The sequence below is a fragment of the Balaenoptera physalus genome, assembly GCF_965194825.1.
Source record: "Balaenoptera physalus genome assembly, chromosome: 17".
NCBI lineage: Eukaryota > Metazoa > Chordata > Mammalia > Artiodactyla > Balaenopteridae > Balaenoptera > Balaenoptera physalus.
The window spans coordinates 40530657-40547378 of NC_138895.1; the positions used below are offsets into that span (position 1 = coordinate 40530657).

Sequence of the window (16722 nt, forward strand, 5' to 3'; positions counted from 1 at the left end):
CTTGAAAATAATAAACAGAACTTAATTCCCTACTGTTTGATTGGATCAGCACAAAGATTCTCACTGATAATTATTCACGGTTTTATTGAAATGTTTTATGTTTTCCTTCTTACCTTTTGAATAGTACTTCCTAGCAATGGGACCAAAAGTGGTCCCATTAAAAGTAGATGTTCCGAAGTACCGAACAAAACAAAACAAACGTCCAAAACAGTTCCCGCTACGTCATCTCTGCCCGCCTCACGTCAGGGCCAATAGACTGGTGTAGCTTTACTGCTGAACGGGGTGTAGCGCGGATCAATTGCAAGGCTGCAAACTTCAGCCGGCTAAGCCAAACCCCAGCACGCCATCGTGCTCCACCCGCGCCCCGCCCCGCCCCGCCCCGCCGCGCCCCGCCCCGCCCCGCCGCGCCGCATTAGCGCGGGTCACGGGAGTGCGCACGCGCAGCATCCGGTTCTTCTTCCTCCTCTCTCCGATGACTCAGCTTAGATCCGGTACCGCCTTGAAGGCGGGGCTGGATCCTAGCTGCGGCCAATGGCGCACGGGGTGAGGGTTGAAGGGTGGAAGGTGCTCCTAGCCGCTTGTGCTGGTTCCTTTCAGCAACTGTGCTGGGTTACCTGGTCGTCATGGAGGCAGTCTTGACTGAGGAGCTTGATGAGGAGGAGCAGCTGGTGAGAAGGCATCGCAAAGAGAAGAAGGAGTTGCAAGGTGACGGGGGAATGGGAACCTAGAAGTCGCCAGGACCCAGGGAAGGGTGCGTGGCGGGTCGCTTCTGGGAAATCTTGAGGGGTTTCTGATCTGGATCCTCCTAGGCGTCTCCAAAGTAGCCAGTGGTCTCTTCCCTACCGCCTTTCCAAGGTCCCTTAATCCCCCAAACCTTCAGAAGCTTCCTCTTCTCCGGTCCGCCGCGTTCCACCTACCCCGCGCCACCGCCCGGGTGTGGGTTTCTGAAAACACCGGGAAGCCACCGTCTTGGACCCAGACCCCCTTTCCTGTCTCCCCTTCCTGTTCCTGCCCGACTTGCCGACACTTGCCCTACTCGGTGCGTTTTGAAATATCTCACCTAAATTTTGAGGACTCGGAAGGGGTACTTGAAAGATTTAAAAATTTATGTTTTTTTTTAAAGTTTTTCCTCCTCCCACACCAAACAAACTCACGGTTATGTTAATAAAATTTTTCTTTTTTTTTTTTTTGAGGGGGTGTCTTAGCTTCATCTGGACCCTTCTCTGTAACTATCTGTTGTGTAATTACTCTTCTTGCTTTCATAATTACTTTTTCTATACCCTTCTCCGTTTACCATACCCTTATTGTTACTATTTCATATTTCTTCTTAATTCCTGGGTTTGTGACTTAATGGTTTTGGTGGCTTTTCAGCCAAAATTCAGGGTATGAAGAATGCTGTCCCCAAGAATGACAAAAAGAGGAGGAAGCAACTTACTGAAGATGTTGCTAAGTTAGAAGCAGAAATGGAACAGAAACATAAAGAGGAGCTGGAGCAATTGAAGCTGACTTCTAAGGAGAGTAAAGTAGGTGAAGTAATGTTTCTCTTTGTCTACCTTTGAAAGCAACTGCCACTTCTACTACACTATTATATAAAATCATAAAATCGGAGGGAAAGAAGTCACTTAGTCACGCTCATGCCATCACCTTTCATTGATATTTTTCCGACCAGGTTTATATGGTAGTGTGTTTTTTAAGGAAGGCCAGCAAAGAAAAGTCCCCTATCTTAACTATTGCCCGAAAGATGAACAGATTGATAAAATGGACTAAAGGAAGCTTTACCAAATGAAAGTTGGAAGACCAGTCTCCTAGTCTCAGAATTGCCATTAAGTAGGATTGTAACCTGGGCAAATTTACTTAATCTTGAGCATAAGTTCTTCACATATCATATGATACAAATACTACTGCTGTTTAAGCACAGATTTTTCTTAAGAAATGGGATAACAAATGTGAAATCATTTTTTAAGTTAAAAGTGCTTTATGAACAAGTTGTAATAAATGGAAATTTACCAATGTTTCTTGGGTAGATTGTAGCATGTTAAGTGTCATCATTTTAGCTAATATTTATTTCATCATTGTAGCCATACACAATGTGTTGTATGCCACACACTTCGTTTAACATATTAATGTTCTCATAATTCTCATAATAACACACTATGAAGTATTACCTCTGAAGTAAGTGTAGATAATCCCATTTTTCAAATGGGAAACAGACTCAGAGAGATTTAAAACTTTGCTCTAAATTTATAACAGCCATTGAGTACCAAAGCCTGAATTCAAAATGAGAGCTGTCTTACTCCAGAATATGAATACTGAAATCTGTTATAATTTTATCTAGAGTGGTAGCTTATTGCATGGGTTTTAGATACCAAAGATGATAGACTACATAACCTCATTCTCATTATTGATAGTTAGAAAGTTCTTATGTCTATGCAAAATTTTATCTACCATAAATAAATTTTATTTTATTTGGTTCATTTTTGGTCTGCTGTTGACAGGGAAAACAGCTTGTCTGTACTGATTTACAGTTATTAAACATAGTTTTATTTTCTTTAACGTTTTTTTCAAGAGCCTGGCTTTCCATGCCTTTTCCAAGTAACAAGGCATGATGCTCTAGGTGTTTGTGTTTACAATCATGGTATTCCTAATTGTCTCCCTATCTTTTCTATTAGTGAGGTAGTTTTGTTTCCTCTCTCAGGCCTTTCAATTTTGAGATTTCTTTCCTAGGTTTCCAAGGACAAAAATGTTTAATTGTTAAGCTACATATTGTCCAACTGTTAAAATACAAACTCTCATTTTACTTGATCTTCTTTTTCTTAAACTGAAGCCTGTTTTCTTTCTGAATGTCACCTGAATTCTTTTGTCACTGCTTTCTCTTTTTTTTTTCCAGATGCTTTTTTGTATCTCGCCTGTTGTCAGTATGGCAGTTTGTAAAATTAGCACATTCCTCTGAAAAATATAAGAATCCCAATTTCACTAAAGTTGATAAACATTCTTTGAAGTCTTAATCTGATTTTGATATTTTGATCATTTGGTCCATAGCCTTAGGGACTGCTGACTCTGGTATTAGAGGTCTTGATATGTTTCATGTATGTGTCATACTAAAAACTAGCTTAACTTATACTTGTGGTAATAAAATACTAGCTACTAATCCTGATAGTTGTAAGTCTAGCATTTTGTTCTTTAGCAAACACATAACAGCCATTTGGTGATTAAGATTAGTTGTAATGGGCTTCCCTGGTGGCACAGTGGTTGAGAATCTGCCTGCCAATGCAGGGGACACGGGTGCGAGCCCTGGTCTGGGAAGATCCCACATGCCGCGGAGCAACTGGGCCCGTTGAGCCACAATTACTGAGCCTGCATGTCTGGAGCCTGTGCTCCGCAACAAGAGAGGCTGCCATAGTGAGAGGCCCGCGCACCGCGATGAAGAGTGGCCCCCGCTTGCCGCAACTGGAGAAAGCCCTCACATAGAAACGAAGACCCAACACAGACATAAAAAAAATAAATAAATTAAAAATAAAAAGTAATTAAAAAAAAAGATTAGTTGTAATATCTTAACAATAATTATAAATTAAATTTTCTGCCTATAAGTTTTTCAGTTTGTAGATGGGAAAGGATAGAAAAATCTCAACTGCCTACCAGGGTCAAGAAGCAGTGCTCATCAGGTTCTGGCTAATTAAGATAGAGAAAGGCCTTTGCCGCCACATTTGAGGTTATGAAAGTAGTAATGACAGAACCTTACATATTCTATAAGTATAACATTTAGAGAAGGGAAGGGTGGAATGCTGAATGAGTTGTGACCCTTATAGGAAGTATTTAGATGAATGGAGTAGGCATTCTAAGAAGGAAGGAAACCATGCAGGAATGAGCATTGTCTTTGAAGAGCTGTAAGGAAAGTTCTTGGGAATCTGACAATTCTCCCTTAAATACAGAGAAAGTAGACAGAACCATGTCTCGTTTAGTATTGTATCTAGTGCTGTTATTCAAATTTGAATTGTGGGATGACACATATTTGTGACTTTCGATAATAATTTAATAATCTAATACTTTGAATAATAACTTAAAGGTATTTTTCATTAACTTTTTAATGTTTTTTGTTTCCCTCAGATAGATTCTGTTGCTGTCAATATTTCAAACTTGGTTCTTGAGAATCAGCCGTTTCGGATATCAAAAGCACAAAAGAGACGGGTATGAAAGTCACCTAGTATTTGTTAGCGCTGTGTGTGTAATACTATCTTAGGTGTTGTATTGGAAGTGAATAGAAAAAAAATGGAGTTCCTTGCCAGAGGACCTGAACTAACATTTATTAGGCTTTAGATTATATGAAATCTCATTTAGTCCTGACAGTAATCCTGTGAAGTAGGATTTCTTATCCCCAGTTTCTAGAGAAGAAAATAGCCCTGAGGCAGTATAAAATAACATGTCCAATTTGCAGTTCTCATAGGAGGGTGGGGCTAGGAAAGGGGGTGTGCAAAGGATATTTTTTACAAATATATTATTCCAGACTTAATAATTCAGAATTTGAAGAGTGTGAGCCCAGGTGATACTGATGTACAGCTTTGGTTAAAAACTTTGGTATTAAGTGGTAAAATAAGAATTTGAATCTAGAAGTTAAGTAAGATATATAGGTGTACAAAATATCAGAATTATGTAGTTATATATGTATTGGTTAGTTGTGATGAAAATTCAGAGAAGGAAAAACTCATTGTGCTAAGTGTTAAATAGTTGGTATTTAAGGAAATATAGTTATTTAGTTAGGATATTTAAAGTCAGTGAAACAGCATGCACAAAAACAAATATGGGAATGAAAAGAGCTGTAAGGAAACTGATTTATTGGACGTAATAAGTTTATGATATCAAAATTATGGGCGTGAGATTAGATAGGTAAGGGCTTTTCACTTTGAAAAAGAACAAGGGGTTTAAATCCAATCTTTCTTTCCCAAATATTGTTTTATTAACACTTGATGTTTTCTAGGATTTAAATGTTTAAACTAGCTTTGCATCTTATAATTTAGTAGTACATAATTTAATAGAGCATGGAATTTGCTGTCAGTCAGATGGAGGTTTTAATCCCATTGTGGTGGCTTTGGGTAAGATTCTTAACCTTTTTAAGCCTCAGTTTCACATGTATAAAATGGGGGAAAATAATACCTACTTCATAGAGTTATTGTGAATATTAAATAATTTACTGTTTCCAAAGCCCTAAAACAAGGCCTGGAGAACTACTGGGTCAACAAATGATAGTATTGTTCACTGTGTTAAGTACTGCATAGTACACCTCTTAAGAAATTCAACCTAAGACAAGTTTTTTTGTTTGTTTGCTTGAAAGTTGCTTAAGTTGCAAATTGTCAAACATTTCTCATAGTATTGTAAAATTTTGTTTTTGAGTAATTATTATAATTGTGAATTTCATAGACTGATGAAATTTAGGTTTCATGGTATTTTGGAGGTTATTTAGTTCACCAAATCTCTACTTATGATACGTATTCTGTTATAGCCTTATTATTGTCATCTATCTTCTATAGATGAAAAGTGAAGGGCAGAAGTTTTGCTTGGCAGAAACATAACAAAATATTTGTTGGATTTGCCTCTACTTAGTAATTGCTATATCTTAGAGTAGCAACTATTTAATTCTGGAAAACATGACACAACTCTTTCCTGTCTTTATCAACACTTGTTCACCCTACCTGGTCCCTTAGGCAACAAAACAAACTAATTCCCTTACCTTTCTCAAACATTTTGTTACTTTTCTGCTAAAATATTGCATAGCTGAAATGCATACCTTTTCCAGCTATACCCTCAAAAAATGTAGTATCTTTTATAGTCAGCTGCTTGGCAACACTTCTCTGCTGAGTCAACACTTGGCAGAGAAAACACCCTATAAGTAATGCCCAAAGTTTCTTATTGCTTTGTTATATTAATAGGATTTTGGGACAGAAAACACTGAAAGTTTATAGTATTTAAGAAAATGGAACCTGAAGACAAGGTAGATAATTGGGTATTAGACTTATGCCGAACCACTTTTTTTTTTCCCCAGAGGCACCAAGGGATAAAAAGTCAATTAACTAATGATGTCATCTTTGGGAGAGATACAACTGTCTGGTAGAAAAACATGACAAAACTTTATGAAGATTTATCATTGGAATATTGTAGAGCAAATCCCGTATTTTCAATCTAGAAAAGCATAGGGAGTATTTTATTTACTTCAAAGGACTTCAGTGAAAACTTACTGGTATGGTGGAAAGAGCCCAAAGTAGAACTTAGAAGAACTGGGTTCCGAAAATAGGAAATTTGAGAGCAGGAATGAGATCTAGTTCAATTTCTTTATTTTATAAATGAGAAAGCTGAGGCCCAGGTTGTCTCAGTGGCATGCTGAAAGTTTAATACAACCCCTGCACTAGTACCCAGCTCTTAAGATTTCTCTTCAGAGTTGTTTTTGCTGTATTACTATACTATTACTACATGACTCTAGTTTTACTGACAGTGTATTTATGATTTATGTGCTATTTTCATCGTACATACATTTTCATTAGAATTTATTGGTGCCATTCTACCTCCAGGACTAGGGTTGTAGAAAGGAAAGTGCCTCATGCCACTGGAAAACTCTGCCTGGTTGGGAAAACAATCCAGTGTGTTTCCTACCTAGTGCCCTGAAAAGGAAATACAATTGCTTTGTAATATTGAAGCAGAGCATGAGGGAAAAAATGAAATGATTGGATTGGTATTTTAGAGGCTTAAATTAAGGTTTTACAGAGAGTATAAAGTTCCAGTCTTCCTGTAACTAGTACATGACGTCATTAACTCCAGCTCCCATCTACTCCAACTTTTATTCTGATTCAGGTGCCTGGATAGAAGGAGCTCTCTGTGTTGTCCTTGGTCCCTGCTCTGCTTCTAACCAGCTGTATGGCCTTTGGAAATCTTTCTGCGTGCTGTTTCCTCAGAAGAGGAAAATGAGGGGTTTTGGATTAGATGATATTCAAGGTGCTTATCCTTCCTCTCCCCTCTGAAAAATGTTTTTTATAGTCTTTTAAAAAGTAATAGTGCCATCTTGTGTTTTAAGATTTTATGCCACTGTGATCCGCAGTTGTAGGTATGCAGTGAAATAAATTGTTTCATGGTATTTCTGGCATGGTTGGAGTTGGGAAGAAAAAGCAAATAGATTTATGTTTTATTAAGAAGATAATACTGCTTTTGATTCAGGTAACTTAGACATCACTTTAGGTTTATCTGGCATGGCACATAACAGGCATGTAGTAGAAGCAGGTGGCATTAAGTGAAATTGAAATTTGCCTTTCCATTCACATCTTCTGTCCTAAGGAAAGGTTAGAGCTGGGGACATAAAAATCTTTACCTTCTCCTTCTTTGTCTTGGTTTATCTAAATCCTTCACTGTAGCTTGCTACCAATATCAAGATTTATATTGATAGAATGTAGTTTAACTATTTTTATTCTCTTAAATTGAAAAGCACTTGCTCCCAGTATACAAGTAAAACATACCATAGAGAGTTAGAAAGATGTTCACACACACACATGCAGGCACACACACAAAGCAGAATAAAACTTATTTTGTAATCCTACCATCCAGAGAAAAGCACTGTAAATATTTTGTGTATCTCCTTCTAGTGTTGTTGTTTTTTAAACTATGTATGCATAGACTTAATATATATTAACTATATACCATCTTTTTTGCCCCCCAACCTCATCTCTTGACACTTTTCTCTGGTACTCTACTCTAGCTATGTGAACTGTGTTCAGCTATGAAACATATAGTGCTTTCTGTCTTTTGATCCTTGCTATTCCAAGTGTGAGGAGTTTTTTCTCTTTTTTCCCAACCTTCCCATTCTACTTCTTATCCACCCTTCATGTCACAAATCTCTCATTACCCTCTCCCCATCCCATTATAACATTTGAATAAGGAAAGCAAGTTGCAGAGTGTAATGTATGATGGGACTTTTGTTAAAATACTGTTTTCTGTACATTTTCTATGAGTACATCTGTATTTATTAAAATACATAGAAAAAAATCTAGAAGGATACACATCAGAACTCTAGAGCAGGCACTGGGATTGGCAGGGGAACTTTAGATTATCTGTAATATTTTAACTTTTTTATAAAGAAGAATGCTTTTATCTGTTACTTTTAGTTAAATGTGCGTGTGTTTGTATGTACACATTTTTTTTTTAAAGCTGGATAAATAGAGCTCCTATACCCTTCTAAAGACCTTAGCCAGTTAATGCCTCACTGGTGAGCTGGTGATTTAGCACATTAAGACCTCACTGGTGGAGTGATAAGTTAAAAAGTTTGGATTAGCTTGGACTTAAGTATGACAATGATGTTGCTTTAAGCCCTAGGACAACTCAGTCCTAAGATAGTACTTTGAAATCGGTAAGTAAAGTTTTTAGATACTTGGCATGTAGTTATTAAATAGACTTCAAAGAAAAATTTGAGGGCTTTCTTTGTCCTAGTACAGAGCTAGGTGCTGTACACACAGATGAGAAATAATATTTGCCTTTAAAGGAGTTCACAATATAGAAAACTCTACAAGTGATGAGATCATCAATATGATAGTGCTTGTGGGAGAAGGGAGAAAAATGTTTTTGAGAATCTTATATTTCATCCCCATAATAAATGTAAATTAGTCCCAATTATTAGGAATTAACTTTCCTACACTGTCCTCTTCATAGGACAAAAAAGCTGCACTGGAAAAGGAGCGGGAAGAAAGGATAGCTGAAGCTGAAATTGAAAACTTAACTGGAGCTAGACATGTAGAAAGTGAAAAACTTGCTCAAATATTGGCAGCTAGACAGTTGGAAATTAAACAGATTCCATCTGATGGCCACTGTATGTATAGAGCCATTGAAGATCAACTGAAAGAACAGGACTGCAGTCTGACTGTAGCTGCCTTAAGATGTCAGACTGCTGACTATATGCAAAGCCACGTGGAAGACTTTCTGCCATTTTTAACAAATGCTAATACAGGAGATATGTATACTTCAGGTAATTTATTTTTCTTTACTATGTTTTGTCGTGGTTGTGGTGGTTGTTAAATAAAATGCTTCCTGGAACTGATAATAAAAATAACCTGAATGGTCCTTAAGGGGGAAAATATCTCAACATTTAGGCAAAATTATTTTCTATAACTTTAATAGATACTAGCACATTTTGGTTTATTAAGATCTTTTAAGTACTTAACTATTTTGTAGTTAAAATATATTAATCTTTTATATAAGATAGGAATAGGATTCATCATTACTATTTTTAAAAGTGTGTTAATAAGTTCTATTTCACAAAGTTAAGCTTTGACTAGTCTCTGGAAGTATAGGGCCTGAAAACCACCAGTATAGAATGATTAGGAAAACTAATTCCTCCTTTTATCCTGTAGTTTGGGAGATTTAATTTTATTCTCAATAAGCCATAATATTCAGGCAAAATTTGACTTTGCAAAACCAAAAACAAATGAGTTAATAACCTGCCTTATTATTCTCTATAATACCTTTGATAGTTGGGAAGGTAAAAAAATGTACAACTAGCAAATAAAGGAGAGAGCAAGTGAAAATCTGAAAAAGTTTCTTAAAGAGAAAGGGAAGTAAGGGAGAAAGTTAGTCCCTGAGATAAGACAGCAGGTGTGTCAGTATCCACTGGGAGCAAGTCATATGGCCAGGATGTATTGAAGAGGGAGGGGATGGTTAAGGTTGACTTGTTTAATGGAGTCCCCAACTGCTAGTTGTAGGGAAGTGGAGAAGAGGTGGCAACTCAGCATGGTGAATCAGAGAAAAAGAAAAAAGACTTAATTACCTTCATTCCTTTAGACAATATTTATTGAAAGCCACAGTGTGCCAAGAACTACTCTAGGCACTGTTCTGAGCACTGGATATGAGACAGTGAATGAGACAGATACACGGGACATATTTTCTTCTAGATGCCCATAATTCTTTCCCCTTCCTCTAAACAGGAAGTTAGAGGTGTTAGTTTCCCATTTTAACTTTCTGTATAAAAGTGTGTATGCTCAAGATATGCCATTAAACTCTGAAATTAGGTCTTTTATGTCCTCTCAGGACTGATCTAGGAAGACCTTTCTTTGGCTAGAACTGATACGGATACAAATAAATTAAACGTTTCTAAAATATGTGAAGGCACTATTTGATGCTATCACTGGGAAAGGAGTTTCATCTCATTTTACTTTTACTCTGATTCTCTTCTCACATTTCTTACAGGGTCTTATAGTGAACCTGATATTATAAAGGATGCATTTTTTAGTCTTTCAGCATATACTTTCAGATGCAGATTTGGACTTTAAAACGTGAATATGGTGGCAATTTTGGGGTCATTGCTTGGGTCAAGAGACAGGTAGGCTTGTAATGTAGTTGAGGTCCCTGGGCCTTAGGCTGAGGGAGAGAAGCAGAGATGAATTGCTTTGCTCTTCGATGGAAAGTTTGAGTGAATTAAGTTTGGATTGGGAAGTGGATTAAATTCTGGAGAATATAGGTAGAGAAGGAGGAAGTTCATAACTTGGGCAGTTTCATCAGAAATTGTGGGAGGTATAAAAGGGATCTAACATGAGTTCTAAAAATTATTAAGTGCTATATTCTGATCTATTTTCTACAGAAGAGTTTAGAAAGTACTGTGATGATATCATAAACACCGCTGCATGGGGAGGTCAGCTTGAGGTAAGTTTGTTATTATTCATAGTGGCATTGTTAAATTATTTTTAAAAATCCCTTCTGTAGTTTTCAGACATATTTTTCAGATGATCCAAATTTCCCTTTCAAGATTCCCTTTCTTTATATATTTCCTGTTTCTCTACTGATGAAGCATTGAAAAAGGGAGTTAATATTCTTAGGCCTTTAATTTAAGTATGTACCTTTGGGAACTGAAGCACTATTTCATTTTAAATAGCCCAGTGTTTGATCAGTGTGTTGGTGAGGCTAGTGTTGCATCTGCGTATTTCCATTTGTGATATTGCTACTGGCCATATATTTGAATTTTTGGACCTATGAAAGTGAAGAGTTTACTCAAGTACAGTAAAATTTACCCAAGTGGCTCAACTGATGAAAATCACTATTGGAAAAGTAACATCTCTTACATCAGAAATAGAAAACAATATTTTAATGTGAGAATACATGTCAAATCCTCCCACAATACATCAATTACAATTGTGTCTTGAGTTCCTAGTTGATACTGACTTGAAAGCAGTATTTGATGCATTAAAATTCACTAGTAAGAAAACAATATATTTAGTCACTTGTAGGGAGTTAATCATGATTTTTTTAAGCTCTAATTATTTATCTTACTGTTAACTTTGTTTCATTAAAGCAAAATAAAACACCTAAGTGGTCCAAGTGGTGATGAGATAGCCTGGGGTATTAGAAGTCAGGGAGTAAGAGGGAAAGACTTGGGGCTAGGTCGTGGTTTTTCCTTGTACTTCTCAGTTTTGTGACTTTGGGGGAGTCAGCCAACCTCCTGAGCTCCATTTTCCTTATTGAATGGGGATAATAAAACCCCTATATGTACATGGTAGGCCATTTGTGGATATTAAATAAGGCAAAGAGTATATGCATAGAAGTTTGTAAGCTAAAGTGCCAGATAGATGAATCTAGCAATATAATTAATATTATTGTGTAATTATGATTAGTCATCTTAAATAGTTTGTGGCTCTATTTCACTTCAAGAACTATGTTGTTTGGAGATATGACATAATTGCTTCTTCGAAGTCTTTTTCTTAGCAGTGCTATATTTGTACCTCTTCTGAGCCACCAGAGGGAACTGTGTCCACTTGTTTTGTATGCCTCTCCTGGGTCTCTGAAACTCGGGAAGGTTAGCTTTGTGACTGCATTAGGAGTAATTAAAGATGCTTGAACTTTTTAATAAGAATCTCAAATTAATTTGAGTTCTAGAGACCTAAGTGACTCTTTTTAAATTGAGAAAAACCTTTTAAAACATCTTTTGAAGGACATTTTCTCATAAATTGTTTGTGAATTCATTTGAACTAAGAGTTGCTGTTTTCACAATGGGGTAAATTTAAATTATTAAAGAGAAATTCTTTGTATGATTTCTGAAGACTTAGATGGGATGTTAAGATTTCCAGAGCTTGTTTTGCACCCTCCATTCCATGCTAGCTTTTAAAAAATGTTATTTTAGGTATAAGAAAAAAGTGCCTCAAAGGAATATTTTACGAGATGGAACATGGGATTAAATTTGCTACTGTGTAGCACAGAACCTTTTCCATATTCTTGAATTAATTTCTTACCTTTGTTTAAAATTTCCTAAAAGGTCCATGTTCTGTTATAATGGGACAAATAAACAGATCAGGGCATTATGACTGAAAACTGTTAAATGATTAATTTGTTTATGAACTTGAGCTCTAGAGTCAGACTTCTCAGTTCAGTTGCAAGTCATTTTGTTTCCTTGTGCTTGACTTCTCTTAACCTTTCTCTACCTGTAATTATAGTCTTTAAAATGTATAACAGTAGTACCTATCATGTAAGGTTATTGTGAGGATTGAATGAATTAATACACATAAAGCACTTAGAGTGCTTGGTTAAAGTAAGTCTAAAAAAATGTTACTACCAGTATTCATTATTAACTATTATTCATCCAACTTTAAGCTCTAATTTTATATCATGTGGCATGAACTTAAAATTGTATGTTAATCAGTTGGAAATTCCATGAAAGGATAGTACAGTTCATAACCTAACTCATTCTACTCATGCCTCGAAAATTGTAGATCAGTTCTCAACATTAGTACAATAGAGTCATCTGAAAAGCTTTTAAAAAAATAAACCTCCTATTCTTTCCTGCTTCCTCTGTCCTTCCCCCAGCCCCTGTCAATTGTAATTGATTTGATCTGGTGCCTGAGTAATGGTATTTTAAAAAATCCTTTATTATGGAAATTTTCAAGGCATATTCAAAAGTAGAGAGACTAGTATAATGAACTCAATTTACTCATCCCCTTCATTAACTATGGCATAGATATTTCCAAAAAGCTGTTGTACATCCAGGACTTGAAACTTATGCATTTGATTTAGTAAACATTATATTTATTTGATTTTTAACAAATATGTATTAAGTGCCCACTATGTGCCGGGCTCTTGGTGTACATTAAGGAACAAGAGTAGATCCCTGCTCTGACTGGTTGCCCTATTCATGCATAAATTCAGTAGTTTATGATTTGAATAAGATTTACCTCTTTATTTCCCTTACTAATATATACATATTTGTTTGTTTGTCTGTTTTTTTGGTTTTACATTTTCTCTTTTATAGCTAAGAGCCCTGTCTCACATTTTACGAACACCAATAGAGATAATACAGGCAGATTCTCCTCCTCTTGTAGTTGGTGAAGAATATCCAAAAAACCCATTAATACTTGTGTAAGTACCTAGAAATTCCTACTGTTAATATTTTTCATGATTAAGACAAAAAGGATTATGAAAAAATTTTAGGTTATATATATTGATTAATCAAAACAAATCCATCTTCAGCAGCATTAATTCTGCTTATTTTATGTAAAAGGCAATTACAGAATTAGAAAGCATTGTCAAAATATGTGATTTAGATAATTGTTTAAACCTCTAGTGATTTAATCTTGTATATGAGTTAAGAATAAAGTCATTTCTAAAGGTTACAAAATTTTAGGATTAGTTCTCATGTTGTTCTGGTTTGACATTAATAATGCGAAAAGTTTCAACAGGTGTAAAAGCTGAAATACATTCATGTTGCCTGATTGTTTATTCCTTAGAGATTTTTTTCTTCATATTGTAAAAACATGTTACATAATTGAGAGTTCTCTGAAACACAGCATGGAGAGTTTGCCATTGGCTTTAGTGTTCATTAGCTAAGCCTACTAAGGTAGTCATTAATGGCTTGGGTTTAGGTAATAATTTAAGCTTGTTGAGCACTCAGCATCTCAGTTTTTCCTTTTTCACTCCAATGATTGTGTTTTACCTGACAAACTCAGCAGACAGAGTTATTGAACCAGATCTTACTGACTGCTGATGCTTTTCAAATGGTGTTGAACTTTTAAGTAATGAAGTCTATTGAATGATACCCTGTGAAGTGATTAATTCAAAGTACTTGGTTTTATATACATAATAAACATTTATATACAGTGAATTGAATTACTTTTATCTAAATTACTTATTTCTCCTTTTTTTATTTCAGTTATATGAGACATGCATATGGCTTAGGAGAACACTACAATTCTGTTAAACGGTTGGTGAACACAGCTAGTGAAAATTGCAGCTAGTCTATAAAATGTTGCTGTTATGTTTTAGTACAGTGTGCTGACCTGAGTATTAATACCAAGTGTTGGATTGTTCTAAATGTTTCCGAAATAAAACAACTACCTTAAATCAGTTTTATGGCAAAGCTACTAACAGGTTTTTTTAAAAATGTGTCAAAGATAAACTTTCACCAATGTCCCCTTAGTGGTGTTTTAAAAACACTTGTAAGTCCCTTGTGGAGAACATCATTTATAGACCAAGATGGTACCCTGTTTGCTAATATTTTTATTAAATATAGAATCCTGAACATTCTGTTCTGTGTTGAAATAATTAAAATTCTTTTTTTCTCCCTATTACTGAAAGCTTTCAGTAACCGTGTCAGTGTAATTTTTCTTGAAGAAGTGAAATGACTCAGTCTTTTTGACATTGCAATAATGTGGTGATGGTGATAGCAGATTTAATGAATGCTTATAAATGAACGTGATTGCAGTAACTTTGGTGTTGATGGGATTAATGCTGTGACACTTTTTATATAACCCCATCAAAGTGCAGCTAAGAAGCTTGCTTTAATAAAGAATTTAAAAATATTTATTCAGATGGGAATCAGTTGTTATGTTTTAAGAAATGAGACAAATTCATAGGTCAATATGTTTCCAATCAGATTTAAACCTCTAAAGAAGTACAGATGTCTTTTATTTGTATATAACTTAAAAAGACTCAGCAGATTATTGCCTTTCTAATTCATTTGTTATTCCTTTCTGTTTCTTAACTTCAGAATGGTTGTACCATCATTTCTTGAGTATCTTCTTAACTATAAATTTTTATATTCTTTGTTGTGTTTTCTCCATCACTACTCAGCTACTTTGCTTTCCTTGCAGTCTTTTCCACTAAGAAATAGTTTTTAGTCTCTCTTATTCTTTAACTTGTGCAAATTGAAGGGGTAGCAATATAAAAGGGTCCAAGGCCAAATTTACTTCAAATTCTTCCTCTTTTACAATTTGTCTTACAAGATCTCTCCCTTTGCTTCATTCTCTAGGATTAGAGAATGCCTTTGTTAACTTGTTATTTTGTTAGCCTTATTAATGTCACCTTTCCTCAAATATTTGAGAATATTTGTCTCAAGTATTTGGGCATTTTTTTATGTGGCTGAAAGCCACTGTTGAGCCAACACTGTATAATAAAATCAGTACAATACTTTTCAGTTGAATGATTTGTCTAGCTCAGATTTTAGGTTACTTGTAACAATATTCTAAGAAGATAGTACCCATATGTACAAATGTGTCTGATAATTTGTTATGTAAGGGGGTATTATAAAAATGAGACCTTTCTGGTTTGATCTGTTTTTCTCAAATAAGAAAATAACTAGTAAGATTTTGCATCAGGTTTATAAAATTTGAATTTTTTCTCCATGAATGCAACTAATTTTTATAAGTAAATATTGGGTTTTATAATATTAAAAACAGGGTATCAGAATCACATGCCCAGCAGGTGACTGTGTGGGAACCTGGCAGGAGCTGTTGTGGTCATCTAGAGCAAATAAGTACTACATGAAGGTATTCAACTGCCAAAGATTAAAACCATTCTGCCTGCCAAACAAAATATATTCTGAAGGCTGCTTGTTTTGTAATCCTTGATCTGAATTTTTTTGGGGGTCTGAAATTTATAAAAGAATAAAATTGTAAAATACTAAGCAGCTTGGCTTTATTTTGAAGTAATCTGTTACTTTAAAAGAGAAGCATTAAGAAGTAATAAAACAAGATACAAAGAAATCTAGTTATTATAAATTCCATCTATATTTAAAGTATTCTAAAATAACTTATTGGTAGCTATTTTTTTCTAGCAGGATGAGTAGAATTTTCTTGATTGTAGGTATATTTTTTAATTTTTATTATTTTTTATTTTTTAAATGACCAATATGGTAATGAACAGGATTTGTATGGTCAGCTTCTCTTCTTTCTTAAAACTTGAGATAAAAATTATTTTAGCTGTAACCTAAAGACTAAAATTAAAGTCTTTAAAAAATGGCAGATGTTAATAGCAGCATATACTAATTTAATTTGCTGTATGATGCTGGTCTCTTAGGGAGGTTTGATAAGCTTTCTTTTGTCCTAACTCAGAAAAGTATATGTTAGAGTTCTGGAATATGTCTTTAGCCAAGAATTTTATCCACTTAAATATGTTTTCTAACTTATATAAAGCAAAAAAGAGTGTGTGTAACTATAGTGAGCAATAAAATTTTGTTCATATTATCTGATGTTTGCTAAAAGAAAAATAAAAGATGAATGATTAAATCAACATTTGTTCAAATTGTTATTTTTTAATAATTTTAGAATTTAGAAGTAGAGAAAACTTTTGTTTTAGAATTTCATTCGGCCTTTATTTTGTCCTCATATATAATTGAAAGTAATAGTCACAGATTCTAATATTTATAACATTTATATTATTTTATTATTTTAAAATAATGAAAGGCAAATTAATTAGAAAAATATCTAAAACTCTTGGATGTTA

At 34.9% G+C, this 16722-nt stretch overlaps 1 protein-coding gene across 2 annotated transcripts; it reads left to right on the top strand.

Moving 5' to 3' along the window:
* Window positions 1–496: 496 nt before the first annotated feature.
* OTUD6B (OTU deubiquitinase 6B) lies at window positions 497–16509 on the top strand. 2 transcript variants are annotated; one of them, XM_082434188.1, is made up of 8 exons: window positions 497–705; window positions 1372–1523; window positions 4105–4185; window positions 8680–8992; window positions 10601–10662; window positions 13256–13362; window positions 14153–14203; window positions 15678–16509. In XM_082434188.1, the coding sequence occupies exons 1-8, from the start codon at window positions 624–626 to the stop codon at window positions 15763–15765; spliced, it is 936 nt and encodes a 311-aa protein (XP_082290314.1). In that variant the 5' UTR covers window positions 497–623; the 3' UTR covers window positions 15766–16509. The 2 variants fall into 2 exon arrangements, with proteins under 2 accessions (XP_082290314.1, XP_082290315.1); XM_082434189.1 differs by having other exon boundaries at window positions 498–705; window positions 14153–16509.
* The last annotated feature ends 213 nt before the right edge of the window (window positions 16510–16722 follow it).

Bases quoted from the DNA above. Each gene is read 5' to 3' on its own strand.
- OTUD6B (XM_082434188.1), top strand. From the start codon at position 624: ATGGAGGCAGTCTTGACTGAGGAGCTTGATGAGGAGGAGCAGCTGGTG. The intron at 706-1,371 runs GTGACGGGGGAA...GTGGCTTTTCAG, and splicing joins AGAGAAGAAGGAGTTGCAAG to CCAAAATTCAGGGTATGAAG. The intron at 8,993-10,600 runs GTAATTTATTTT...TATTTTCTACAG, and splicing joins AGGAGATATGTATACTTCAG to AAGAGTTTAGAAAGTACTGT.